Source organism: Phodopus roborovskii, unplaced genomic scaffold, assembly GCF_943737965.1.
Source record: "Phodopus roborovskii unplaced genomic scaffold, PHOROB, whole genome shotgun sequence".
NCBI lineage: Eukaryota > Metazoa > Chordata > Mammalia > Rodentia > Cricetidae > Phodopus > Phodopus roborovskii.
The window spans coordinates 73198001-73224308 of NW_026126418.1; the positions used below are offsets into that span (position 1 = coordinate 73198001).

General features: G+C 48.8%; 2 protein-coding genes across 8 annotated transcripts; one reads left to right on the plus strand and one right to left on the minus strand.

The window, feature by feature from the left end:
* Positions 1-1273: 1273 nt before the first annotated feature.
* Positions 1274-19717, plus strand: Pomt1 (protein O-mannosyltransferase 1). Of its 6 annotated transcripts, none has more exons than XM_051185159.1 (20): positions 1274-1382; positions 2019-2170; positions 4795-4901; positions 5034-5084; positions 6270-6416; positions 7814-7925; positions 8411-8476; positions 8562-8655; positions 8918-9073; positions 10020-10150; positions 10547-10642; positions 11886-11978; positions 12926-13022; positions 15150-15242; positions 15415-15532; positions 15820-15917; positions 16444-16557; positions 17462-17588; positions 18193-18370; positions 18935-19717. In XM_051185159.1, exons 1-20 carry the CDS (start codon positions 1347-1349, stop codon positions 19107-19109), a joined length of 2241 nt encoding a protein of 746 aa, XP_051041116.1. In that variant the 5' UTR covers positions 1274-1346; the 3' UTR covers positions 19110-19717. The 6 variants fall into 6 exon arrangements, 5 of the variants coding, with proteins under 5 accessions (XP_051041116.1, XP_051041117.1, XP_051041118.1 ...); XM_051185161.1 differs by lacking the exon at positions 1274-1382 and adding an exon at positions 1516-1617; XR_007834564.1 differs by lacking the exon at positions 18935-19717 and having other exon boundaries at positions 16444-16571; positions 18193-18342.
* On the minus strand, positions 19715-25189 carry Uck1 (uridine-cytidine kinase 1). 2 transcript variants are annotated; one of them, XM_051185164.1, is made up of 7 exons: positions 24974-25189; positions 24649-24808; positions 23700-23796; positions 23418-23560; positions 23238-23332; positions 21280-21328; positions 19715-20904 (listed from the first exon to the last, which is right to left on the minus strand). In XM_051185164.1, the coding sequence occupies exons 1-7, from the start codon at positions 25172-25174 to the stop codon at positions 20723-20725; spliced, it is 927 nt and encodes a 308-aa protein (XP_051041121.1). In that variant the 5' UTR covers positions 25175-25189; the 3' UTR covers positions 19715-20722. The 2 variants fall into 2 exon arrangements, with proteins under 2 accessions (XP_051041121.1, XP_051041122.1); XM_051185165.1 differs by having other exon boundaries at positions 20755-20904; positions 21280-21374.
* Between the last annotated feature and the right edge of the window lie 1119 nt (positions 25190-26308).

Here is a 26308-nt window from a genome sequence, read left to right on the forward strand (position 1 = left end):
CTTGAAAGTGGGCAGCACTAAGAAGCCTGGTCCTCCCTGTGGACCAACTATGTGCATCCTGTATGTCCCTGTCTGACTCCTATATGGACTTCTACAGGAACCACTGTGAAAGAATAGCTTAGGAAGAAAAAAATGGATTAAGTCTGGGGCAGGAAAGGGTCACAGATTCAGATGGGTCCAGGTGGTTGTACTAAGCTGTGCGCTCAGTGCAATGTGTAGCCTTGGTACAAGGCTTTCTTGCTCCTTGGAGAGGATCTGGGTTCGATTTTCAGCACCCACATAGCAGCTCACAAACATCTAACTGTAGTTAGAGGTTGGCCTCTTCAGGCACCAGGCAGGCAACAAGAAGGCCAGAGCCGGACCCTGGTGTTGCTCGCCTTTAATCTCAGCATTAGGGATGCAGAGGCAGGCGGATCTCTGTGTGTTCGAGGCCCTACAGAGCAAGTTCTAGGACAGGCACCAACGCAATACAGAGAAACCCTGTCTGAACAAAAAAAAAAAAAAAAAAAAAAAAAAAAAAAGCCAGACAGTGGTGGTGCATTCCTTTAATCCCAGCACTCAAAAGGCAGTCTTTTAACCACTGGGTGATCTCTCAGGCATACTACATTCTGGATGTTATTTAATAAAGAGCTAACTTGAAAAAACAAAAACATGGATTTTGACAAAAATGAGACATGATTCGAGATCTGGGGAGATAGTTCAGTCGTTACAGGCAGGGCTTGCCAGCTAAGCATGAGAATCTGAATGTGATTCCAAGAACCCACCTAAAAAGGCATTCTTTTAATACCTACGGTGGGTGGGAAGGCAGAATCATAGAAACAGAACCTCAAGGTCATCCTTGGCGACATAAGTGAATCTGGAACCCTGAAAGGGATGGGGGTGGAGTAGACTAGTGTGAGAAGAGTTGATGAGAAAAAACGTTCCACCTCTGTCTGCCCAGTCCCAGGCAGCTTAGTGCACCCGCGGCTTCAAAGCACTAACCCGAGCCTTTCCTCAGCCAAGAACGCTGGACCGGGTCGGCGCGAGACCCGAAACAGGGAGCTACAAGTACGCGAAGAGCTAGTGGGAGAACACAGTGTTTTTTTTTTTTTTTAAACCCGCAACGCGTGCGCTTAGGGAGCTGAGACGTCGCGGGACAATTGTTACCGCCTTCCACATTCACGCTGGCTGGGATCGCCGCGCACGCGCGCTTCTAAGCTGCGCTCCTGCTGCGCACGCGCGCCGCTAAGTGTGTCGGGACTCGCAGGAACGACTAGTTGAGCGTCCGTCGGTGGACGGTGCGGATTGCGCAGCGGCCTCACCCCCAACGGTCGAGCCTGCCAGGCGGTTCGCAGGCGCGGCCCCACATGGGGAGCCACTGGGCAGGACTCGAAGAAACGCTAGTAGGTTTTGGAGTGGCAGATTGAGAGCCCTCCTGGGGCTCAGGAATCCTACTCGGGGTTGGGGCCGGCGCCCTAGGGTCGGTGGAGGTTCCGGCGGAGAAGGTCGGTTCCAGGGCGGTCCTCGGATGGAAAAGAGCCCGGGTGGACAGAGCTGTAGGGAAAGAAGGGACTCGGGGCAGGTGCAAGTCTAGGAGGAGAGGAATGCCCCCGGGAGAGGACGGGAAGGTCCATCCAGGTCACCCAGAACTCCCCAGAGTAGGGGTTAGTTTGCAGCCACTCTGGGAAGGGACGAGAGGCCACATTATTCATTAGCAACCTCACTCCTAGCAAGTGCCCAGAAAGGGTTATAGAATGACTTATAGAAATGAGTGAATGTCCTGATCTGAGTTTCCTGAATTCATCCCTCAAATATCTTTATGTGGTCCCCATCTTTATGTGGACCCTGTGCTTGAGGACGGTGATCCTCCACAAAGTATGTTCTAAAAGAGCCCTTCTGACTTGATTAACTCACTATGCTGTAATTCTTCCTTAGTGTATCGCAGAGATAGGCCCCTTCAGCATCCTTGTAGTCTGTCTTGAAACTTTCTGGGCTGCTCTCCATTTACTTTTAATGGAAGTTCTTCCCCTCTTTTCCAGGGTGCCCTCCCGAGCTTGCTTTTCTGCAAAATGTTGAGATTTTTAAAGCGGCCTTTAGTGGTGACTGCTGACATTAACTTGAACTTGGTGGCTCTGACTGGCCTGGGACTACTGACCAGATTGTGGCAACTCTCTTACCCTCGGGCTGTAGTGTAAGTGGAATTGGGGAGGAGGGTATATGAATCAAGAGGCATTGTAATTAGTGATCTGAAGCATCGTGCTATACAGTACCAAGGGGAGAAACCCTGGGCTTCTGGACCTTTTTTTGAGTTATATTTTAGTATACAGTCAAGTTGACAACTAACAGTAGCTATCACAACCCCAGAACAGCCACTAGAGTGTATATCTTTTTGGTCTCACCCTGGAGGAATGTAGTAAGAAAAGCTTGGTCTGATAAGAATAGCCTTAACTCTCGTTCTAAAATTCATTACTCAGCCTCAGACACCCCCTAGTTTGAAGCAAATCCTAGACTTTATATTCCCTTTATGAATAATTCAATATATACTTCTGAAAATTGTTTGTTTGTTTGTTTGAGACAGGGTTTTTCTGTGTAGCTCTGGCTATCCTGGAACTTTGTAGACCAGGCTGGCCACAAACTGAGAGATCCTCCTGCCCCTGCCTCCTGAGTGCTGGAATTAAAGGTGTGTGCTACCATACCCAGAAAGAATTCATTTTTAAGAACTAGGGAGCCTGCAAATGCCTTCAAAGTCAGAAGATGGTGTCAGAGCTTCTGGGACTGAAGATAGAGATATTTGAGAGCTGCCTGACTTGAGTGCTAGTAACTGAACTTGGGTCCTCTGCACAAGCAGTACACTGAGCCCCGGGATTTTTTCAAAACAAAAGTCACATTGTTGGACCCTAATTCCGGGGTCCTGATGGGCTGGTGGGAGAGCTCCCCGACACAAACACTAAAACCAGGAGATGCAACAAGCAAGAGGTATTGATTGAAGGAGTGCACTTGGGTGACAGCAATCTTGGGGAAAGCTGCACACCCCTCAAAGTGTTTAGGCTCCTTTTTATAGAGAAAGACCGCAAATCAGCATACATGCATGGGGCACAAGGTGATTGATTACAAAGTATGATTACAAAACATGAGTTTGAGAGACCACCCAGGTATGACCTGTTCTTATTCAAAGGATAAACCATAGAATGACTTGGAAAGTCCCCAGACTGTCCTTTGACCAGGAATGACCCAGACAGGGCTGTTCATCTGGAATCATTTGTTCCAGGGTTGGGGGCCTATTTCCTTGTTGTGGGCCAAGACCTGTGAGAAACTTTTCTCATACTCTGGCTTTCTCTTGGCTGTACATTTAGAGCCTTCAGTTATTCCACCACTGTTTGATGATTAATTTAGTAACTAGCCCTATTTAACATGATCAGTCTAGCATATAACCACTTGCCCCATCACCATAATAACCTTTCTTGTTCTCTTAATTCCTGTTTTTTCCTCCCATGTCAACATCCATTCTTTATGATTTTCTATATTCCACTTGCAAGAATTATTCTCCTGCCCCTTTCCTACATCCTTGCTCTGCAAACTAAAATCTTTCAATATAACCATGGTGGCATTGCCATGCCTAAGAACTGATGTCATCTGGTCTCTCTCAGTGTCTGAAAATGTTTTAGTGCAGCTCTTCCTCTCACATTTGCAGCTCTTTCAGCAGATCGGTGGCTCTACCCCAGATTCATAGCTGTAAATATGTGCTGGCAGCTGGTAAGGATGTGGGGTGGAGTTACCCAACATGAGCTTGGTCAGTACATACCTAAACCAAAAGCTGTGGGGAGGGTTGGGGGAATGATTTAGTGGGTAAAGTACTTGTTGTACAGATATGAGGACCAGGGTCCAGATCCCAGGCACTCATTCAGGTGCCATGTGGGCATTGTGCCCCATCTGTAATCCCAGTGTACTGCTGCCCAGTTAAGGACTCGCTGGAGCAAGCTAACAAGTCATACTAGCCAAATGGCAAACTCGAGACTGAATGAGAGAGGCTGCCTCTGTAGATAAAGTGAAGAGTGATCAAGGGGGACATTGGATGTCAACCTTGAGCCTCCACATATGCATGTGCACACACACATAAGTACTCTCACACACGTGTACACATAGGGGAGAAAAACTAGAAAAGTCAGTAGGATCTGGAGGAAACAAGCATCCCAAGTGCTCACTGTGCTTGCTGAACTTGCCACTGAGTTTCTGCAGGTGAGATGATGATGTGCTTGTGTCTCAGTGCTTGGGGACAGAACACAATTGGAGCACAGGATCTGACCCTGGCTCTTCACTGTCCTGAAGTCAGTTAGAAACAAGGTTTTATCCTCCTGCCTGTGTTCACAATTACAGTTTCCACTGCACTAGAGAGATGGTTCGGTGGTTTAGAGCACTGGCTGCTCTTGCAAAGGACCACAGTTCAGTTCCCAGCACCACATGGGGATTCACATCTGTCTCTTAACTCCAGTTCTAGAGGATCTGATGATCTGATGTCTTCTGCCTTCTGGGACACTACACACATATGCTATACAGACACAGGTGTTATATGCATGACACCCATACATATAAAATGGTTTTATTTATTTGGTTTTTTGAGACTGGGTTTCTCTTGTAGCCCTGGCTGTCCTACAGTTCATCCTGTAGACTGGGTTGCCTGAGATCTGCCTGCCTCTGCCTCCCAAGTGCTGGGGATTAAAGGCCACCACTGTCTGGCTAAAAAGTACATTTTTTAAAAGCTTAAATGACAATATTTCTAGTTTGATGTAAAAATGGGTTCTCTTTGTTTGTTTTTAGTTTTGATGAAGTATATTATGGGCAGTACATTTCCTTTTACATGAAGCGCATATTCTTTCTGGATGACAGTGGACCGCCATTTGGTCACATGTTACTGGCCTTAGGAGGTAGGTAAGAGAAGTAGCTATTGTCTTTCAGACCCTGAAATGTATTAAGCTTATCAAATAAAATTTCTCAAGGGCAGAAAACCTGTCTTGGTCTCACATTATTTGGTCTATATTGTAAATTTTCTGTTTTAGGTTATTTAGGAGGATTCGATGGTAACTTTTTATGGAACCGAATTGGAGCAGGTAAGGATTTTAACTTTCCTTATTAATCTGCACATAAAATAATGGAAATACAATGCTGTTCATAAGAACCAACAGTTGTCATTTGTTAATATGAACCAGCATATGACTGATTATTTGGGTTGAGTTCTAGGAGAGCCAGAGCTGTTACAGAGAAACCCTGTCTCAGAAAAAAAAAGAAAGAAAGAAAGAAAGAAAAGAAAGGAAAGGAAAAAGAAAACATTGGTTAACGGGATGGGAGAGATGGCTCAGCGGTTAAAAGCACTGACTGACTGACTTTTCTTCCAGAGGACCAGGGTTTGATTCCCAGAACCAACATGAGGGTTCACAACCATATGTAACTCAGTTCTAGGGAATTTGACACCTTCTTTTGGTCAGGCATATACAGTCATATATGCAGATAAAACATCCATATACTTAGTTGGATGGTGGTGGTGGTGCACACCCTTATTTAATCCCAGACAGGCAGATCTCTGAGTTCAAGGCCAGCCTGGTCTACAGTAGAGTGAGATCCAGGACAGTCAGGACTGTTACACAGAGAAACCTGTCTCAAAAAACTAAAAAACCACTCTAGGCAACAACAAAAAAACACCCATATACATGAAATGCATCTGATAATCCCTAGCTTTTATATGTATAAGTTTGTCCGTGGCCACATTTTTAGAGCTACTTGGGGTAAGTATACTAAATCAACATTAATCTCAGAATCCTTATTTGTCATCCCTATGCTGGGTGAGAGCTGGCCCCTTGACAGTGCAAAGCTGGCTTTAGAGCAGTTTGGGCACATGGTAGTTTATGCTTACAGTCCTAGCTACCCAGAGGCTAAACTCAGGTGTTTGAGACCCTCTCTCTCTCTCTCTCTCTCTTTTTTTTTCTGAGATTGGGTTTCATCATGGAGTCTCTGCTAGCTTGGAACTCACTCCATAGACCAGGCTGGCCTCAAACTCAAAGAGATCTGCCTGCCCCTGCCTCTCAAGTTCTGGGATTAAAGATTTGCCTCAGCATGCCCAGTAGTGAAACCCTGTCTCTAAAAACCACCCATCATAACAATCCCAAAGCTCATTTTAAAGACTTTACCCCAAATTTTCATCCTTAGTTGCTCTGGTTTTGTAAAGTTTCATTCCAGAGTGTGTGAGCTGCTTCATGTTAGTATGCATGCTCTCACCTCTACTGTGATTCCCTCTCCAGAATACAGCAGCAATGTGCCAGTGTGGTCCTTGCGCCTACTGCCAGCCCTTGCTGGGGCCCTGTCAGTGCCCGTGTCCTACCAGATAGTGTTGGAGCTCCACTTTTCCCACTGCACCGCCATGGGAGCTGCCCTGTTGATGCTCATTGGTAAGCCTTGGGTCCCTTGTTGGCATTTCACCATGAGGCTTAGAGAGGCCTGGTGGTAGTGAGTATGCTGCCCCAGTGAACACAGCTGCTTCTTCCAGACACCAGATCGGCCTCCTTGAGACCCACACTTCTGGGCTGCCCTCTTTGATGTAACATTGATGGACTATGAGGTCAAACTTATCGGAAGTGGAAAGGTGAAGCCAGGCAGTGGTGGTGCATGCCTTTAATCTCAGCACTTGGGAAGCAGAGTTAGTCGAAGCTCTGTGAGTTCAAGGGCAACCTGGACTACATAGTGAGATCCAGGACAGCCAGAACTGTTACACAGAGAAATCCCATCTCAAAAAAAAACTAACAAACGAACGAACAAAAATGGAGATGTGAAAATAATGGCGTATTAGAGGTAGGAGCTGCCAGACAGTGCTCAAGGGCATATATACATCATACACACACACACTTTTTAAAGCATTTTAATACCTAAAGAAAATAGTCCTGAGCTTGGGGATGTAACACAGTGATTGGGCATGTGCGTAGCATTTATGAGGCCCTGCATTCATTCCCAGTGCAAAAGCAAAACTATGCCAGGCTGTTCTTACTGAATGTGGAATCCCAGCACACCTGGACGACTGAGGCAGAAGAGTCTTGATTTTGAGGTCAGCCTGGACTATCTAACAAGAGTTTGTCTCGAAATTTTTTTTTAAAAACTTCCTTCTAGGGCTGGAGAGATGGCTCAGTGGTTAAGAACACTAATTGGTCTTCTAGAAGTTCTGAGTTCAATTCCCAGAAACCACATGGTGGCTCACAACCATCTGCAATGAGATCTGGTGCCCTCTTCAGGCCTGCAGGGATACATGCAGACAGAACACTGTATACATAATAAATAAATAAATCTAAAAAAACTTCCTTCTGCATCAACTATGTAAAGATCCCCCCAGTTGGGAACTGGAGAGATAGTTCAGGAGTTAAGAGCACTTTCTAGTCTTGCAGAGGACCTGAGTTTGGTTCCTGGCATCCAAATGGTGACTTACAACCATCTGTAACTCCAGTTCCAGGTGATCCAATGTCCTCTTCTGACCTCCATTGGTACCAGGCACTTAATATGGTAGCCATATATACATACACTCATACACATAAAAAAGTATTAAAAGAAAATTTTCCCTTAAAATAACTATGTGTCATTTGTATTGGTTTAGGGGTTTTTTGTGATCTGTAAATGACTTCAAATATGCAGCAGGATAGGTAGAAGGTTATATGCAAATACCTGTCTTTGTACAACCTGGTCCCAAGCAAGCATGGACTGGCATCCTCAGGGGTCCTCAGTCCAGTCTCCATGGAGGCAGCTGTCTGCATCTCCTGTGTATATGCTGCTCCATACTGATAGCTGTTTGTCTCTATAACAGAAAACGCCCTGATCACTCAGTCCAGGCTCATGCTGTTGGAGTCCTTACTGATATTCTTTAACCTCTTGGCTGTGCTGTCCTATTTGAAGTTCTTCAACTCCCAAAAACACAGGTATGGGAAGTGAGACAGGCCTCTGCTAAGGAATGTTTCCTTGTCTGTCCCTCTACTTCTTAGGCAGGGTCCTAAGCACAAGGAAGTAAGTAAAACTTTCCCTAGCTGGTACCAGTCCCTCCACCTCAGTCTCCAGAGTTCTGGGGTTGCAGTGGTATGCCTGCACCCAGCTCTGGTGTGACTTCTAGTGGCACCTTTGTATCTTGAGGAGTTGCTTGCAGAATGCTTTTTGGTTACCTAATACTTTGGGTTGGCCCTTAAGCCCATGATTTAATAACTTCATCTTTTTTAACTTTAACCCACAGTAAAATTTTTCTTGATAAAAAGAAAACCTCTTCTGAACCCCAAACTGGGAGGTGGAGTTCTTTTTATTGTGGCTGGTGATGATGGCTGGTCAGCCTGGGGATTGCTGGGAGAAGCACACTGTCCCTGAGCTGTAGGATGAGTCTTGTGAATGCTTCCTTGTCCTTCTGTTTGTACTGCAGTCCTTTCTCACCACACTGGTGGCTATGGCTAATGCTGACTGGAGTCTCTTGTTCCTGTGCCGTTGGGTGAGTTAGAGCCCCTGACTTGCACAGTATTCTTAACTGTGGGGCTGTCTGTCACATAGCCTTATTTTATTTCTGTCTTTTTCAGTATCAAATACATGGGAATTTTTACCTACTTGCTCGTGGTCAGCATTGCAGCTGTCCATGCCTGGAACCTGATTGGAGATCAAACCTTGTCAAATGTAGGTGATCATGTCAGTGCTGCATGAGTCTGCTGTGTGTGGAGTTGGGGTGTAAAGCTATCCTAGGGAGTGGTTGGCTCAAAAAAGTGGAGTCTGGATGCTTCAGGAACAGGTGGAAGTGGAGCAGCTTACCCATGAGCCTCCACTGGTGTCTGTGTGGGAGGTAGGGTTTCTCAGTAACTTTTCGTAAGCCTGCTTGCAGTGTCTGAAAATGGCCTTGCTGCCCCACAGATAGGAGATCTTTCCTCTCATCCCCTGGCAGATCTGCGTGTTCGGCCACTTGATCGCCAGAGCAGTGGCCCTGCTGGTCATTCCAGTTTTCCTGTACTTACTATTCTTCTATGTCCACCTCATGCTGCTCTATCGCTCTGGGCCCCATGACCAAATCATGTCCAGCGCCTTCCAAGCCAGCTTGGAGGTAAGAAGCATGATGTCAGGTCACTTCAGAGCAAAGATAGGCATAGGCTCAGAGTTTCTATCTAAACATGGTCATATCCAGCCTAGGTGGGTAGGTGGGTAGGTGGGTGGGTAGGTGGGTAGGTAGGTAGGTGGGTAGGTGGGTAGGTAGGTAGGTGGGTAGGTGGGTAGGTAGGTGGGTAGGTGGGTAGGTGGGTAGGTGGGTAGGTGGGTAGGTGGGTAGGTAGGTAGGTAGGTAGGTAGGTGGGTAGGTAGTGCAGTGAGTGATACGGAGATGAGGCAGCCATGTTGGTATTGTTAAAGGAGTCCTGAAGTACAGATAATGTGGGAACAAGTGAGGCTGCCTCTCTTAACACCTCATGAAAATGACTCAAGCCTGCTGTATGTTTTGCTAATGGCAGGTGTACTCAGTTTGAGCATGTCTAACATGGAAGTCTGAAATCAACATGTTCCGATCTCTAGAACTTCTTGAATGCTAGCACAATACTCAGGCAGCTTCGGAGTTTGGGCTTTCAGATTGTGGGTGCCCCTGGACACACACACAAGTTGGAACACTTCTGGTTCCAACATTTCAGATAAAGGCTACTGGCCTATAAAATGTACCGGGTGTGGTAAGGAGTGTAGCCTGCTCGTGCATCCTGGCTCTGCTGGGGACCTACGTGTTGCCACACCCTGATCTCATTTCCTCAGCTCTTCGGTACAATTGCTTGACTCTCACAGGATACCTGTACAAACACACTCACAATTAATTTGTAATTTAGTTCCAACTAATTATATGATCGTATTTGCTATACCCTATCTGTCGCCAAGGCTAGTTTAGCATTGTTGGTCTTGGTCTGATGAAATGGCTCCCGCCATGAGCCTGACACCTCTCTCCATCTTGGGACCCATAGGGTAGAAGAATGGTTTCTCTTGAGCTCACCTGCAACCTTTTCTGTTTGTCTTAGGGAGGGCTAGCCCGTATCACCCAGGGCCAGCCCCTGGAGGTGGCCTTTGGTTCCCAGGTCACTCTGAGGAACGTCTTCGGCAAACCTTTGCCTTGCTGGCTTCATTCCCACAAGAACACCTACCCTATGATGTAAGGAAAGTGACCATTTTAACTTGCAATCACAAATTGATTTGTTAATCACAAAATGTTTTGTTTTCTCCCAATTTGCTTATGTTAAGAACTGTCACTTCCTATGGTCAAGTTTAGAGGGACAAAAGCAGCAAGGCTCCAGAGCCCAGGCTTATGATCTTTGCGGTGCCCAGTGTGAAACAATGGGAATTGCTATGGCAATGCTCCAGTGGCCTCTGAGCAGCTTTGCCTGACAGCAGTGTTGTTTTTTTCCATGTCTTCCAATCCCCCAGACAGACTGTATTGTTGGGTGACACATCATGCTGGGTGGTCTCTGCAGAAACCAATGGAGAGCAGCATAGCCTGTGGGTCTCAGCTGTCAGCTTCAGGTGCATTCTTTGTTGATGTCTCACACAGATATGAGAATGGCCGTGGCAGCTCCCACCAGCAACAGGTGACCTGTTACCCCTTCAAAGACATCAATAACTGGTGGATCATAAAGGACCCTGGGAGGTGAGGATGGTCCCATCAGAGCTCATCACCCAGCATGACTGGACAAATCATTCTGAAGTCCTGGGCCTCCTTTTCATGGGGGCTCCCTGGCCAGTGACCTCATTCAGCCTTGGCGCTGGAATCATGTCTGTTAATGTGTGAGCTGTTAGTTTGAGGCCAGGGCCTGGTCTGGATCCTCAGTGACCTGCCTTAGCCTCTCTTAGGAGTTGTAACAGGGCCCAGGGGCACTCCAGTTCCACACCTGGTCTCCTCAAGAAGGATCCTCTCTTCACTCAGTCTATGTCTAGGCCTAAGGAGTCTGCCTATAAATGGGGTTCTTTCCTTTGTAACAACATTAAGCTTCTACCCTCACTGCCCGCTTGAACGTCAGCATCTTTTAAGAAGCCTTTAGACCAGGTATTATCCTGTTCCTACCTCCTGAGTGTCCTAGGCCTCTAGACTCTAGTTCCTACCCTAGAGGCTCTGACCATAGCCTCCAGTGGCACAATTACCATCATCAGGTTCTTTGTTATCTCTGCACTCACCATTCTTGCCAGGAATGTGAAGGCTGGATCCCTAGGAAGGCCTCCTAGGCCAGTCCATCTAAAGGTGTACCCTCCTCTCCCATCGCTTTTCCCCAGGCTAGCCTGAGTTCTTCCTTCTGTGGTTGCTAGCTTGGTTTGCACATCTGCATGTCTGTTTTTCCAACTCACTGCTGGAGTGAAGCTGATGTGGCCCAACTGGCCTTTCTAGCCATTTACACAGCACTGGTCCAGTTTAGGGGACTTGATAGGTTTCAAGAGTTTGGGTGGCTTTTTTGTTTGGTTGGTTTTGGTATATTCTTTTTTTCTTTTTAAGACAGCATCTCTCCCCTTGTAGCCAAGCCTTGCCTCAAGCTCCCAATCCCCTTGCCTCAGCCTCCCAAGTGCTAGGATTACAGGTTTTTTGTTGTTTTATTTTGTTTTGTTTTTTGTCAACATAAGATTTTTTTTTTTTTTTTAGGCATCTAGTTTATTCTTCATAGACAAATGTGACATTGGCAAATGGAGTCATATTTGGCAATTTGGAAATTGACCTTAGGTTGAAAAGAGTTAAATGAAACATGAGTGCCTTGATTCTATCCAAAGTCACCTCACACAAGATATACACGGGGGTGCACATTCCCCAGTGTCTGCTGGGAGACTTTGGAGCTTCGGTATTCCCAGAGAGCTTATGGTAAGAGGGTGTTGGGCTAAGTGCCATCCTGACAGTGTTGTCTTCCCAGACATCAGCTGGTGGTGAACAACCCTCCCAGGCCTGTACGCCATGGAGACATTGTACAGCTCGTTCATGGCATGACCACCCGCCTCCTTAACACGTGAGTGTTTGCCATGGTTCTATCAGGACGTGGCCTTTCACTGCCTTCACTGCCCAGTCAGCCTGTTTCCTGCATTCAGGCTTCCCACCTCTACCCTGCTCCACCACTGAGAAGACACAATGGGCTTCATCACTTCTCTACCCACAACTCTCTCTCTCTCTCTCTCTCTCTCTCTCTCTCTCTCTCTCTCTCTCTCTCTCTCTCCTGAATCCCTCAGCTCTTCTGAGGCTCCTAAGTGACCCTGACTTGTGTCACCATGGTCATTCGACCTCCCTGCTAGTCCTGCAATAAGCAAATAGCACCTCTGGGCTTCCATTCACTCTTTTGCTGGAATGCTCTTAAGGTCACCATACCAGAAATCCTGCCTGGGTCCAGTCCCTCCCATTTAGTTTTTATCCCAGCATTTACTCTATCTGGCAGTCCATTATCCACAGCACTGTCAAGAGGGCTACCAAGACTGTCTGCTCACTCTGGGCTCCTCAGGGTTTCTGGAGCATCCTGCCTGAGTAGACTGTAACAGGCTATTTCTGATCACTAAGGCTGAATCACACTAGAGCCTGCTCTCTCAGCATGAAGCCACTCTGGACTTGTGGGTCCAAGGCCTATAGCACTGGTTTCTGAGTTCTACCAGGCCAGTGACACCCTAGGGCCATTTCTTAGACTCATACTTCCAGTCCCTGTGGCAGCCAATTGTTTTCCTGAGATTTGTTTCACAAATTGTTTCACCTGTCCAAAAAGTGACTGACATACATTTGATTGTTTTACATCAACTCTGGACACACACAGTCAAGACGCTCCCTCACAGACATGCCAACAGGATAGTGGATCTGGACAGTCCCTCAGTTGAGGCTCTGGCAGATGACTCCAGCCTGTCACATTGATGATGAAAGTCTACTTCAGAGTGCCCTTTCCCTGATGTATGGCTCTGCTCTGTCCTGCTCTTCCAGGCATGATGTTGCAGCCCCACTGAGTCCCCATTCTCAAGAAGTCTCCTGTTACATTGACTATAATATCTCCATGCCTGCTCAGAATCTCTGGAAGCTGGTGAGTTCCATGTGGAGCGTGGCTGGCCAGCCAGTGGGGCACACCTGATTTCTACCTTGGAGCACCCAAAATGCCCCTTTGGACAATGAATGGGTTCAGATATAAAATGGCTTAGGGAGGTTTTATTCACAAAGCAAGTCTGAGATGCTCCTGTGGGGAGCTATGACTTCATCAGGTCTAGCGCCCTCTGGTGCCTCAGGGATGGAAAGGGAAAGTTCCAAGTGCTATGTCTGCCCTGTGAAGGAAGGCCTTTGGGGTTAGGGGCTGTTGTAACTGACCTACTTCATGGCCGGTTCATTTGTTCTTGTTTCATTCTGTTGTTGTGCCAAATACCATGACCAGAAGCAACTTAGGAGGAATAGGTTAGTCAACAGTTCATTCCTGAGGCAAGTCAGGGCAGGAACTCAAGCAGGAACTTAAAGAATCCATGGAGGAATGCTGTCATTGGCTTACTCCCAGATTAATACTTAACCAACATTAATGTTCAGCCCAGGATCACCTTGCCCAGGGAATGATACCACCCACAGTCAACTGGGCCTTCTGCATCAAATAACAATTCTTCCCAGATACCCCAATAGGGAAGTCTGATCTGGGCAATCCCTCAGTTGGGACTTCCTTCTTAGGTGACTCTAGGCTGTGTTGTGTTGACAGTTAAAGTTGGTTAGAATACCCTTCTACCACAGGCATGAACTCCAGCCACTTTGTGATCCAGGGGAAAATCTCAGCCAATTCTCAGTAGTTAATATGAGTAAGAGGAGCCCAAGCAGTTGCTTGGTGAGGGGCTTACCATCAGAGACCAATTTTACTGAGGCATCGGTCTGGGTCTACAGTCACCTTCCCTTCTGGTGACAGTCACTTGCTCCCCTTACAGTCAGGTCTCCTGGGAAAATTGCTGTGCAGAAAGTGTTATGTTACTGGACCTGTGGAGTAAGTACTAAACCACTGAAGGCCTGGGGTCATTTTCAAGGAGGAGAGGTCATACCAGCTTAGCTTGCAGCAGCCCATATTACTCCGTTTCCCACCTACTTTGGACCTTTGCCAGTTTACTCTGCAAAGCTGTCTAAGGACTGCTTTTCTTAAGCATATCTGCCCTGTCTTCCCCTTGCCTGTGCTATGCATGTTCATGGTTATTCTCTTCTCTGGCCTCTCCTGAGCGGGCCTGCCTGATGGATGACAGTGCTGTGCCTCTTCCTATGGGAAGCTATCTCAGTAGCAATGGTGCTGTGTCTCCTTGACTTCCCTGCTTCTGTACTACTAATGACTCCATCGCTGATCCTCTCCCTGCCCACTTCCTGGCAGCCCTTTGAGGCCTCAGGAGTGGCCACCTAATCCAAGATAACTTGCCCTTTCTCAGCCTTGTGTGTGTGTGTGTGTGTGTGTGTGTGTGTGTGTGTGTGTGTGTGTGTGTGTGTTCTGAGACAGGTTTTCTTATCCTAGAACTAATTCTGTAGACCAGACTGGCCTCAAACTCACAGAGATTCCCCTGCCTCCCAAGTGCTGGGATTAAAGGTGTGGGTCACCACTGCCTGGCCCCTCCCTGCCTTTTGAGATCTGTGGTTCTCATCATGACATTGAGGCTCTAGCATATCAGGCTGTAACAGGCAAAATGCTACCAGCTAGGACCCTCCCTGAGCCAGTTTGGGGATAAGGTAGGAGAGCCTAGGTCCTGACCTCTAGAACCACCTTACACTGGCCAGATAAAGTCTAAGGGACTCTCCGTTTTGAGTCCTTTTGTGACTGACTAGACAGCTTTTGAGTGTTTCCTGCAGCCTCAGACAGGGACAATGCCCTTTCCCTGTGAGTGGCTGAAATGCTCTATTATGAAGGCTTGTGGGTCATGGAGTGTCCATGGCACCAAGGCCAAGGACTAGCTTCCTTTGTTTCAGGACTTACTACCCTAGCCAAGACACACACTGGTTTCATAGCTGTGTGATTGGTCTTCTTTTAGGCACAAAGTGGAGAAGCGATGGGTATCTGATCTTTAGTTGACATTTAAAGCAATCTGAAAAGGGATGAAATAACTGACTACACATATTTAGGTTTATCTTGGTTTGTGGTGCTGGGGATGGGCCTCACAGGCAAGTGCTTTACCACTGGCCCCCAGGCTGACAAGATCTCCTTCTGTAGGACATTGTAAACAGAGAGTCCAGCCAGGATACCTGGAAGACCATCTTGTCGGAAGTGCGCTTTGTGCATGTGAATACATCTGCCGTCTTGAAGGTGAAGGGTAGCTCCTGGGCAACCTGTGCTCTCATAGGCTAGCCATGTGATGAAAGTCATCCTGTGTTTATAGTTCACACAGTGGCAAAGAGTCCTGGGAAGACTGGGGGCAGGGCTCTGCTGACACATCTGCTGGGGTTAACAGCTTCATTGCCTTTCTTGGTTTTGCTAGCTGAGCGGGGCTCACCTCCCTGACTGGGGATTTCGGCAGTTGGAGGTGGTTGGGGAGAAGTCACGAGGCCACCACGAGAGCATGGTGTGGAATGTGGAGGAACACCGGTATGGCAAAAGTGAGTCGGTGAAGCCGTGGATCATAGCTTTTTGGTTGTCTCTATGGATGTCATGGCACTCCAAGAAATACCAAAACAACATTATTAGTTTGGAGGGACCTAAGCCCCTCCATTCTGTTTGGCTGAGTCCCTTCCCTTGCACTGACCCATGGTTATATGATGTGTTGGTGATGTGGAGGGGCCAGGGTGGGGTGAGCTGTCCTTGTGGGTTATTGGAAAGACCTGGGGGCAGCCTGTGTCCTCAGCTCTTGAGCTCACTGTGTCTCTTCCTTGGTGTCCACGGTCAGGCCAGGAGCAGAAGGAGAGGGAACTGGAGCTGCATTCACCTACTCAGGTTGATATTAGCAGGAACCTCAGCTTCATGGCCAGATTCTCAGAACTACAGGTGACTACAGGTGGCTGGAGGGACGCTGCTCTTGTGAGCTCAGCAGGAGCAGATTTCTATCAGTGAAGGCATTGTGCTACTGAGTTTTTAAGTTCCAAGCCCTGAACCTCTAGCAGAACAAGTGTCTCTCCCTTCTCAGGCCCCATGAACCTGCACCCTGTAGTCAGGGACAAAAGGGGTTTCTGCATCAGTGTGACACTGCAATAATGTCAGGGTGTCTTAAGACCTCCCATCAGGTCAAAATGGCTGCATTCAACTAGCAGAGCCCTACGTAACTCAGGCAGACTTGGAGAGTTCATGGCGTGACTCCTTTCACTTTGTCTACCGAGCCAGTGCTGATCCATGAAGTTAGGTCATGTGCCTAAGCCCAGGTTAGTGTACAGGACCCCCCTGCAGCACTTGCCAAATGAACTTAGTCTGGGCAGTTGACATACAAGGGACAGTCAGTAGTAGTTTTAGTACACACTGATGTCATGGCAGCTGGAAGCTTGATCATCCTTGCAACCTGTGCTCTATTCTGTGGCAGTGGAAGATGCTGACACTTAAGAATGAGGATTCTGAACACAAGTACAGCTCTACACCCCTGGAGTGGGTCACCCTGGACACCAATATCGCTTACTGGCTACATCCCAGGACCAGTGTAAGCAAGCATGTGTGAGTCCCAGGCAAGTCCCCGTAGGAGTCCTGGGTTTCTCCAAGGCAAAGGCTCAGAATTGGCATTTTTTTTTTTTTTTTTTTTTTTTTTTTTTTGGTGGTGGTGGTGGTGATCCTGGGCAGTCCAAGGCCTCAAGTACTCATTGCCAAAGAGCAAGCTCTCCCTCTCGTGTGGCCTATTGAGGGAACCCCATCATTAGTCTTTGAGTCTTGTGGGCACCACCGCTGCCCTACTCCTGTCAGTTTGTAACTATTTTCCATACAGCGTCCAACCATTAAGCGGGCCGGTGCTGGCTGTGTTATGTGTGTATGTTAGGTTGTATAATGTGTTATGTTATGGCTCTGGTTATGTTGCCTCTACCACAGCAGAATGGAAGCAGTGGGGGCTGCATGGAGGCAGAGCTGGGCAGAGTCACTGAGCCCCAGCACACACATCCAACACTCGCCATAAAGTGAAGCACAAAGAGCAAGCCCCCTAGCTGCTGTGTGTGCAGCCATATTGTTACAAGAGGACTCCCAAGCCAGGCATGGTGGCACACACCACAGGGATTGTATTTGACGCCAGGCTGGGCTACCTTGGAGACAGTCTTAGATGAACGGGGGCTGTGGATAAATCTCAGTGGCAGTGTATGCTCAGCATGCACAGAAGTTTGGATTCATACCCAGCACCCCAAGTTTCCATTACTCCTAATTTTCAGTTTTCACAAACACGATTGAGAACACTAATACTTGTCTGAAAAGTGTCTAGGGATAAAGTCTTCCAGATAATGTTACTAGGCTAGATGTGTCTGTGAGGTTTGGACTGCTGAAGTACATTTGGCTTCGCTTGTGGCCATTGCCCTCCACTTGAGGTGAGGGGGCGAGTAGCAAGCGGCTCCCTGTGCTTTCAGGCTCAGATCCACCTGCTTGGAAACATTGTGATCTGGACTTCAGCCAGCCTTGCCACAGTGGCCTACACCCTACTTTTCTTCTGGTACCTGCTCCGCCGGCGAAGGAGTATCTGTGACCTCCCTGAGGGTTAGTGCCTCCTCATAGCATGGGAGCACATTATACATAGGTGACAACCAGCTTTACGAGCACCCAAGGCCCTGGGCAGGAAGGGGCCCTAAAAAACACCTGTGGCAGTTAAGATCCACACTACATTTGAGACTTCTTTAACAGACAGTGCAGGGGACAGAGGCTTAGGTTCAGGTTGCCTGCATGTACCAGCAGTCAGCAAGAGGTTTAGGGGCAGTGTATGTGAGCAGCTGACAGAGATGGATTTGGAAAGAAAGCTAGCACTTGCCCACCAGGTCCCTTCATTCTACTGACTTTTGCTACAGTTCTAGGCTGGTCACAGATGTAGCTCTTTTGTGGCGAGCTCCCTGAGGAGCTGAGAGCAGAATCCTCAGATGAGAGTAGCCTGTGCTTACACTGCTCATGAGCTAATAAGGCTGGCAAGGGACCTTGCAGGGCTGGGTCTGGCCTTACCCTGAGTCTAGGGCCTAGGAGAAGAAATTGTCAAGACCCAGGAAGAAACAGCAGTGTCGTTGAGGTGGAGCAGTGAGGACAGTATGTGACTTAGGAATGAGCCTATGGCCAGCCCAGTGATAATGCTGCTCTGAGACACGCGTTCTTACAGATGCCTGGTCCCACTGGGTGCTGGCTGGAGCCCTGTGTACTGGCGGCTGGGCAATCAACTACCTGCCCTTCTTCCTGATGGAGAGGATGCTCTTCCTCTACCACTACCTGCCGGCACTCACCTTCCAGATCCTGTTGCTACCAATCATCCTGCAGCATGTCAGCGACCACCTGTGCAGGTGCGGGCACAATGAGCCTTAGGGCTGCAAAAATGGGGAGAGGTGTGACCACCTGCAAGCAGCGGCTCACTTCCCTGACTTGGTGGGATATGGCAGACAGAAAGCTTTGGGTTGGTGAGGCATGGTGGCACACACATTTAACCCCAGCACTCAGGAAGCAAAGACAGTCTGGTCTACAGAGTTAAGTTCTAAGACAGCCAGGGCTGTTACACAGAGAAACCCTGACTCACAAAAAAAAAAAAAAAAAAAAAAAAAAGAAAGAAAGAAAGAAAAAGAAAAAAGCTTTGGGTTGGAGCAGAGAGAGGGCCTTGATGTGGAGGGCATGGGACACACCTCTGGCATTGTGGGTCGAGCCATAACAAATCCAGAAGCAGTGATGAGGGGGTCATGTACAACGTGTCCAGGCAGATAAGGGTTGGCATGAGGCGCAGAGAAGCAGGGGAGGCCTAAGGAACACACAGAGAAAGTCCACAGGGGTTAGCAGGTTCCTGGGCGATAGCTGGGCAGGGATGGTGTGGGGAGGCAAGCTAAATTCTCTAACCTCACTCTCCCTGCTGCCCATAGGTCCCAGATACAGAAGAACATCTTCAGTGCCCTGGTTGTAGCCTGGTATTCCTCTGCATGCCATGTGTCCAACATGCTACGTCCACTAACTTATGGGGACACATCACTCTCACCAGGAGAACTCCGGGCCCTTCGCTGGAAAGACAGCTGGGACATTCTGATCAGGAAGTACTAAAGAACAAGACAAGCATGCGAACAGAATCTCAAAACTGTGTTTGTCTCCCACCAGCAGAGGCCTCAGCAGGCACGGGCTGGCTGGGTCCAGTAAGGACTCCCAGGGATTAATTGTGGTTTCACCTGAAAAGCCCTGTCCACTGGTTTCTCATTTGAAGTGATTTATTCCTCCTCGAACAGTAGAGAATGTACCCTGCCACAGCCTTACCCAGGAGGCCTGACTCTGACCCAGCTAGTGTTTGAGCTGCCAGTGTAGGAACCCCCAAAGCAGGCAGGAGCACCCAGCCAGTGAAGGAGTGGACAGGACTCATGGGATGAGCCTTCCCACCAGCTATGGGCCACCAATGAGGTCTTAGCCTGCCTTTTACAAGGCCTTCAGTCACCCCAAACAACTATGTCTGCAGATACAGCTGACCTTTGTAAAGCCTACTTGGAAATCTGACAGTGCTTTAACACCAGGACTTCTCTCTGATCTGTATTTTAAAACCCTTCTGGGAGATTTCACCAAGCGTCTTCACCTGTCTTCCACAGCCAAGATGCCATCCATACACTTCCTTGCCTTGAATTTGCCTTTCCTAATGTAAATAAAAAGGAACAAATTGATAATCATTTTTTAGTGTTATTTATTGATTCTTCCTCCAAAGAGGGGTTTCAGTTCAACAAAACCAGTACAGCACTAACAGAAACCAGCCCATGAGCTCAAGGCAGCTCAGCTGCTGTCATGAGAAAGAACCACATCGTATTTAATGAGAACTAATGAAAATGCCTGCACCGTGGCCTATGACAATAGCAAGGACACTTCCAAAAGGGGCCAGCATAGAATGGACCATGTGTGAAGCTATGAGCTCAGGTCCAGCATGCAGGAGACCAGCTGCCTTTGAGCAGCCATGTTCACGTGACTCTGCTCCACACTCCTGTGGCCTCCTGGCTACCCAAGTGGCTTATACACAGACAGCCCCCAGGGCACAAGGCTTCCTGCAGAATTATGAAGACACTATTTTAGTCACAAGAAACCTGAGGGCCTGCTCCCATCTATCCCACAAGCCAGGCCCCAGGAATACCCAGGAGTCCCTTGCTGCTTAGGGACACATGGATAGGCGTTAGGGTTCCTTCCTGCCTCAGGCTCCTTAGACTGGACTATATAGCCCAGTGGTAGATTGTTAAAACTAAGTTCATAGGTCAGAAACAGCCTGCCACAAAACAAATAGGACAGTTAACATGTCTTCAGACTTTACTTCTGCAACATACACATGAAACACACACTGGCTCACTATCAACACCAAGCCAGCCAGTGCCAGGGCTGTTTCCTCAGCTGCCCCATAATGTATGTCCTGCATCCCTCTGGAAGCCAGCACCATGAGCTTTCTATGCGGTTTGGGACATTTCTCAGTGACCCAGAGACCTGCTGACCTCCTCCAACGAGAGGAAGCAAAGGACACCAGAATGCTCTGTCAGCATGAATCTGCCCTCCCAAGCAAGGAAGGCCTTCGTCCTAAATGCTGCCACCCTAGATCACACTGAGAAGAATCCCTGACTGTGCTTTTAAGGGCAAGTGGTTGTCCCCAGGTCGAGACCCTTAATCATGGGTCTGTGGGGAACCTACATATGCTGGTCTCAGTGGGGCCTGCTGCTAGACTCCAGGTGTGAGCGTTTGCCAGTGGCCAACACCCCAGGGTGATCTCCTGGCTCAGGGAAGGTCCTCTTGTAGTTGCGCCCATTGGGCCCTCCTCTATGCCGCTTGCACAGGTCGCCATTGAGAATGTCCTGGATGTGCTGAACGATCAGGTTGATGGCGACTGCAATGAGACATGGGAAATGCTCACCACATTCACTCCTGGAAGTCTTGCAGCCTGCCCTCACTCCCCTGCTCTGCAAAACACTCTGGCATCCAGGAAAGCCTTTCTGCCACCCAGCAGTCCCAGGACCTGCCTGCCTGCCTGATGTCTCAGCAAACTGGCACATAACTGCTCCCTGTCTTCTATTGTTAATGTTGATTGAGCCCGATAAAAACATATCTCAATGGCCTGACAGGCTCTGCCCAGCCAACACTTAGAAAGTACACATGAACTCATGTCCCAGGTAAATGTGGACAAGCCCCATGCACATATTTGGGAAGCAAGAGGTAGCAGCCACTGCATCATAGTTTGGGAGTAGGGCTGAGAGCTGCTTACCCATATTGTCAACTCCTCGGGGGATGATCACATCGGCATACTTCTTGGTCTGAAAGACACAGAGGAGTCTCCTGAAGCTGTCTCCTCCAGGGTGACTTTAACAAGATGAAAGCCTGGGTGTTAGTAGCACTGGCAGGTTGGGGACAGCCTTATACAGGTGAGAGATGGGGCCTGAACAGTGAGGCAGAAGATTAAGAGTGAACTTGCACAGTGCCCCGCTGTGTTTGCCTGGTCACAGCTTAATTGGTGTCTTAGGTAGGTGTGACACCTCCCATAGTTCTTGGCCTCTGAAATTGGGACTGAAGTATGCAAATGTCCTATAGAAATGAGTACGACAGGACAAGAGCTGTGCCATGTACAGGCCTGTTAACTGGAGACATACATGGCACCGATCACCTACATGCTCTCACTGCTTACTTGTTCTAAGGCCAGTGACACTCCAGCAGGACCACCGAGGAAATGCAGGACCACTGAGGATAGCAGAGGGAAAGACGTTGCTGAGGGGACATGGTTGAACCAGGAGAAACCCGGAGAGGGCATACTCTGGCAATGGACCCAGGAAGCGTCAATACTGCCATGTTTGGGTTAAGGAGGCCTGTCCCCTACAGCAGAATGGTTGCTCAAGGCAGTAGAGACCCTTCCTGTGAAAGGTGAGTGGACCTGGCAGCACCCCCAGGCAAGGTGAAGAGGGGCTGAAACCTACTCCCCTTCCCCCACCAGCCTAGGAAATGCTTCTGAGGGGCTGCCTGGCTTGCATGTTAGGGAGGAAACCCTGGGGAGGTCAGCAGCACAAGGATCAGGGATGGAGGTGGCGGACTGCTCATGAGGCTGCTCAGATGCAGGACCCAGGGTTCATGCCTACTCACCACCTACTCAGCGAAAGCAACAGTCTGCACTCCACACATTAATGCTTTCCAAAAACCAGAGAGAGCAAGAGCATTAAAGAAAAACTCTAATCACAGAACCCAGAAGGGGCTCTTTCTGTAGCAGCTAATGGAATTTATTTTTCCTGTTTTTGATAGTTTTGGTTCCTTTACATTTGAGGCCAAGGGCAGTCTCTCCATGTCTGGTTCCTTTACTTTTGGGGGACATGTGGTGGGTCTCTCCATTTATCTCTGTCTAGCCTGGAATGTACTTTGTACACTAAACTGGCCATGAACACAGAGATCTTCTGCCCCTGAGTTCTGGGACTAAAAGCATGCACAACCATGCCCAGCTTTTCTTTTTACTTTAAGGGATAAAATCCTGGGGCCTGAAGAGATGGCTCCGCAGGCAGTTAAGAGCACTTGCTGCTCTTACAAGAGGACTCAGTTTAGTTCCTAGTGCCCACAACAGGCAGTTTACAACCACCTGCAACTCCTGATGCAGGGTTCCTACAGCTTTCTGGCTTCCATGAACACACCCATACACACACACAACACGCACGGACACACTTTGTAAAAGAGGCAAAACACTATTAAGCTTCTCTTTCAAATAATTCAATATGACAGTGAGTAATTCAATATGACAGTGAGTGTGATGGCTCACACTTAAAATCCCAGAACTCAGGAAACTAAATGTAGTAGAAGGCTTCCATGAGTTCAGGGTCAGCCAGGCCTACAATCTCAGCTCACCACACCCTCCCTCCCTCCTTGAATTGGGTAAAGCTACAAGTTCACCTCTAACTCCAGAACTATAAGATGGAAAATCAGCACACTCCTAATATGAGTCAGCAGGGCTCTCAGCATCTGGTCCAGAGCATCTGGAGATCAGTCAAAACACCCAACAGCTACCAGTGAACAGTCCAAAGTCCTAAAGAGGGGCTCCAAGGGGAGTGAGCAAGACGCAGGCCAGGCCTTGAGGGGAACAGCCAATGCAGGTGCATCAGGGTCTAGCCTGAGGCAAAGAGGCAAAGAGTGCAGATGGAGAGGTGGGCAGAGCTCGGACCCATTTCATTTGTGAATGGATAAAGGTAGTACCGGCAGGCAGAACTCCTCAAATGCTGGCTTCACAAAGGTGGTGTACTGGGTCAGAATTTGCTCCAGGTCCCTCCCTCGGTGCACGTCCCGGAGAACTGCAGCAACACGAGAAAGGTACCACCATAAGCCTCCTCAGGAACCCTAAAGATCCCAGCCCCATCCAGAGACACAGGCCCTTACCTCTTCGAGACAGCCTAACATCAGAGTCTGTGTCCACAAAGAGGCGTAGGTGGAACATGTCCCGGATCTCCTGAGTGTAGAATACCAAGATGCCCTCGAACAGAACCACATCAGCTGGGTAGACCACCGTGGTCTCTGGCAACCTGCCAGGGAAAGGCCAGGAGAGGCCTTGCTTGATGGCCCACCTTAGTAACAAGGACCCTGCCTGGGGTGAGATCCAGCAGAGGCCAGTGTGTGTAGACAGCCCTCTCTCACTGGCCCTCCTGGGAACTACCTGCTTACCTTGAGTGCGTCACAAAATCATAGGTGGGGACCTCGACAGTTTTGCCTTCGACAATGTTTTTCAGAGTCTTGTGCATCAGATCATTATCAAAAGCATCTACAAGAACATCAAAAGGCCAGACTACCCAGCTGCCCAGGCAGACGGGGAGAACTGCCTCTACCCAGGGTCAGCATGGCTGGGAGTATACCGTGGGACGAAGGGTAAAACTGTCCTACCGGAACTGGGACAAAGACTTTCTGACTGACCAGCATTGGGGGAAGGAGAGATGATTTGGGTCTCTGCTCCTCTTTGTATCTGGGAAGAGCCAGTTAAGAGTGCTGTTTTCTGACTTTCTTGTGTCCCCAGAAAAGCTGAAACTTTCTAGGAAACCTTCCAGACCAGCAAACAGTCCCAAGGCCTGGGTGCCAGGTTAGCCTCTGCTTCTAATACAGGCTCTCCGAAGACTGCCCCCAGACAGTTTGGGGCAGTAAGGTGTGCAAAGGGTCCCTCAGGTGCAAGGTGCAGGGAAGCAAATTCAACACATTGAGAAGTGACCCTGAAGACCCCCTCTGCTTCCTCCTTCCCAAGTGGCTCTAGCCAAAGTCTTAAATGGCTCCTGGCCCAAATCCCTCTAACCTAGTATATGCCTATGACCAAAGAAATGAGGGTACAATACAATACCCACCTTGGCAGTTGGTACCCAGAGGTTCTCTCTGTACAGCCTTGGTCATGCTGCATCGTACATACACACTCCTGCATAGCTTCCCATGGCAGTCTGCATCCAGCAAACAGTTGTGTGCCCCTGATCTGGCAGCCTGCATCCCACAGGCATCTCCTACAGCCCTGGTCCAGCAGTCTGCATCAACATGCACCTCTGTATCTGCCTGGCAGTCTGCGATCCCTATAGAGTCTAAGTGGCAGCAGTCTACCCTCCACCCCCACCTCTCTAAACAGTCTGTCTGCATGTACCTGGGTGATCGAAATTGTACTGTCCCTTCAAGGCCTTAGCCTTTTGCTCTGTTGTCAGAACCTTATAGAAGCAGTCCTGGCTCAGGATGACCAACTTGCGCTGGCGGCGGTCCACTTCGTTTTGTCCCAGCAGCTCCATAATCTTCTCACACACTGTTGACTGGGGACAGAAAGTGCCAGAAGTGGGCTTGTGCAAGTGATCCACCAGGACCTGAAGGCGACCCCTTGGCTGCTAGCAACAGGTGACACGCCTAGGCGGGAGGCAATGGCGCCCCCACCCGCGGCCCGTCAGTCCCTCCTCGAGGCCCCGGCGCAGGCCACTCACCTTGCCGCTCGCGGTGCCACCGCTCACGCCGATGAGGAACGGCCGCGGCTGGGGACGATCGGCCTCGGGAGCGGCGCTGTCGCAGCCGCCGCCTCCCGCCGAAGCCATGTCAGCGGCGGCCCCACATCCACGGACTCTGCTGCTCCCGCCGGGACGCAGGGGCGAACGCTGCGCGCATCGCTTCCGGGGACCAGCACGCATGCGCGCAGGGGGCGCGGCGCTCAGAGCCAAGGCCTAGAAGCGCCAGGGTGACTCCCGAGTGACCTGGAGGCGGGTCCTGGATGGAGCTCCGCCCCCCAAGGACACCCACTCCCTCAAGGGTTTATTTTTGGGTGACGGGGTTCTTTTTGTTTGTTTTTGGTTGGTTGGTTTTTCTGTTTTGTTTGTTTTTCTTTTTTGAGACAGAGTTTCTCTGTGTAGCAGCCTTGGCTGTCCTAGAAATCACTCTGTATCCAGACTGGCCTCCAACTCACAGAGATCCTCCTGCCTCTGCCTCCCGAGTGCTGGGATAAAAGGCCTCTGCCACCACTGCCGGCTCATGTTTAAACTCCTGGCAAGGCCACAGGCTCCACCCCACACACCTGTAACCACTTCCATTTTTCCAGCACAGCCATATCCTGTCACCGATATATCTAGGGCCTTCTCTGCTTAGTTCCCCTCCTCCCTCAAGCTGGGAACTTGTCATTCTGAGACATTTAGGATATCTCTCCCTGGTGCATTATTTGAGTATCCTAAGAGTCTGTTAAAATCTCCTTTACCCCTGGCTCCCTGGTACTATGAAACCCAGACTGGCCTCAAACTTGTAGCAATACTCCTGCCTCGGTCTCCTAAGGTTGGGATTACAAGCTTGCACCACCAGGTATGGCTTTTTTAAAAAATTAAATATAATTTTAATTATGTGTGTGTGTTATGGATGTGTGCATATGAGTTTAGTGCCTGGGGATGGTCAGAAACCCAGAGAGCTGCAGTTACAGGCAAGTTGTGAGCTTTGCCCATTGTGGATGCTGGAAACTGAACGCTGGTCCTCTGCAAGAGGAGTACACACACTTTTATAAAATATTTCTTTTATATTGTTATCATTATTATTACTATTAATTATTATTATCTTGTTTTTTTTTTCAAGATAGGATTTCTCTGTGTAGCCCTGGCTTGTTGGAACTCACTCTGTAGACCAGACCGGCCTCAAACTCACAGAGATCTGCCTGCCTGTGCCTCCCGAGTGCTGGAATTGAAGATGTGCGCCACCATGCCTGGCTTTAAATTCTTATTGTAAACATTGCTCCTGAAGTTCATTTACTGTCAGTAATTAAGGTGTTGGGCGATGGGGTAGCTCAA

Excerpts from the sequence above, each read along its gene's own strand:
- Pomt1 (XM_051185159.1), top strand. The coding sequence starts at position 1,347 with ATGGGGAGCCACTGGGCAGGACTCGAAGAAACGCTA. Across the intron at positions 7,926-8,410 it reads TTCAACTCCCAAAAACACAG|TCCTTTCTCACCACACTGGT; the intron begins GTATGGGAAGTG and ends TTTGTACTGCAG. Across the intron at positions 15,533-15,819 it reads GGAACACCGGTATGGCAAAA|GCCAGGAGCAGAAGGAGAGG; the intron begins GTGAGTCGGTGA and ends GTCCACGGTCAG.
- Uck1 (XM_051185164.1), bottom strand. The coding sequence starts at position 25,174 with ATGCGTGCTGGTCCCCGGAAGCGATGCGCGCAGCGTTCGCCCCTGCGT. Across the intron at positions 23,797-24,648 it reads GTACAATTTCGATCACCCAG|ATGCTTTTGATAATGATCTG; the intron begins GTACATGCAGAC and ends ATGTTCTTGTAG. Across the intron at positions 23,333-23,417 it reads TGTTAGGCTGTCTCGAAGAG|TTCTCCGGGACGTGCACCGA; the intron begins GTAAGGGCCTGT and ends GTGTTGCTGCAG.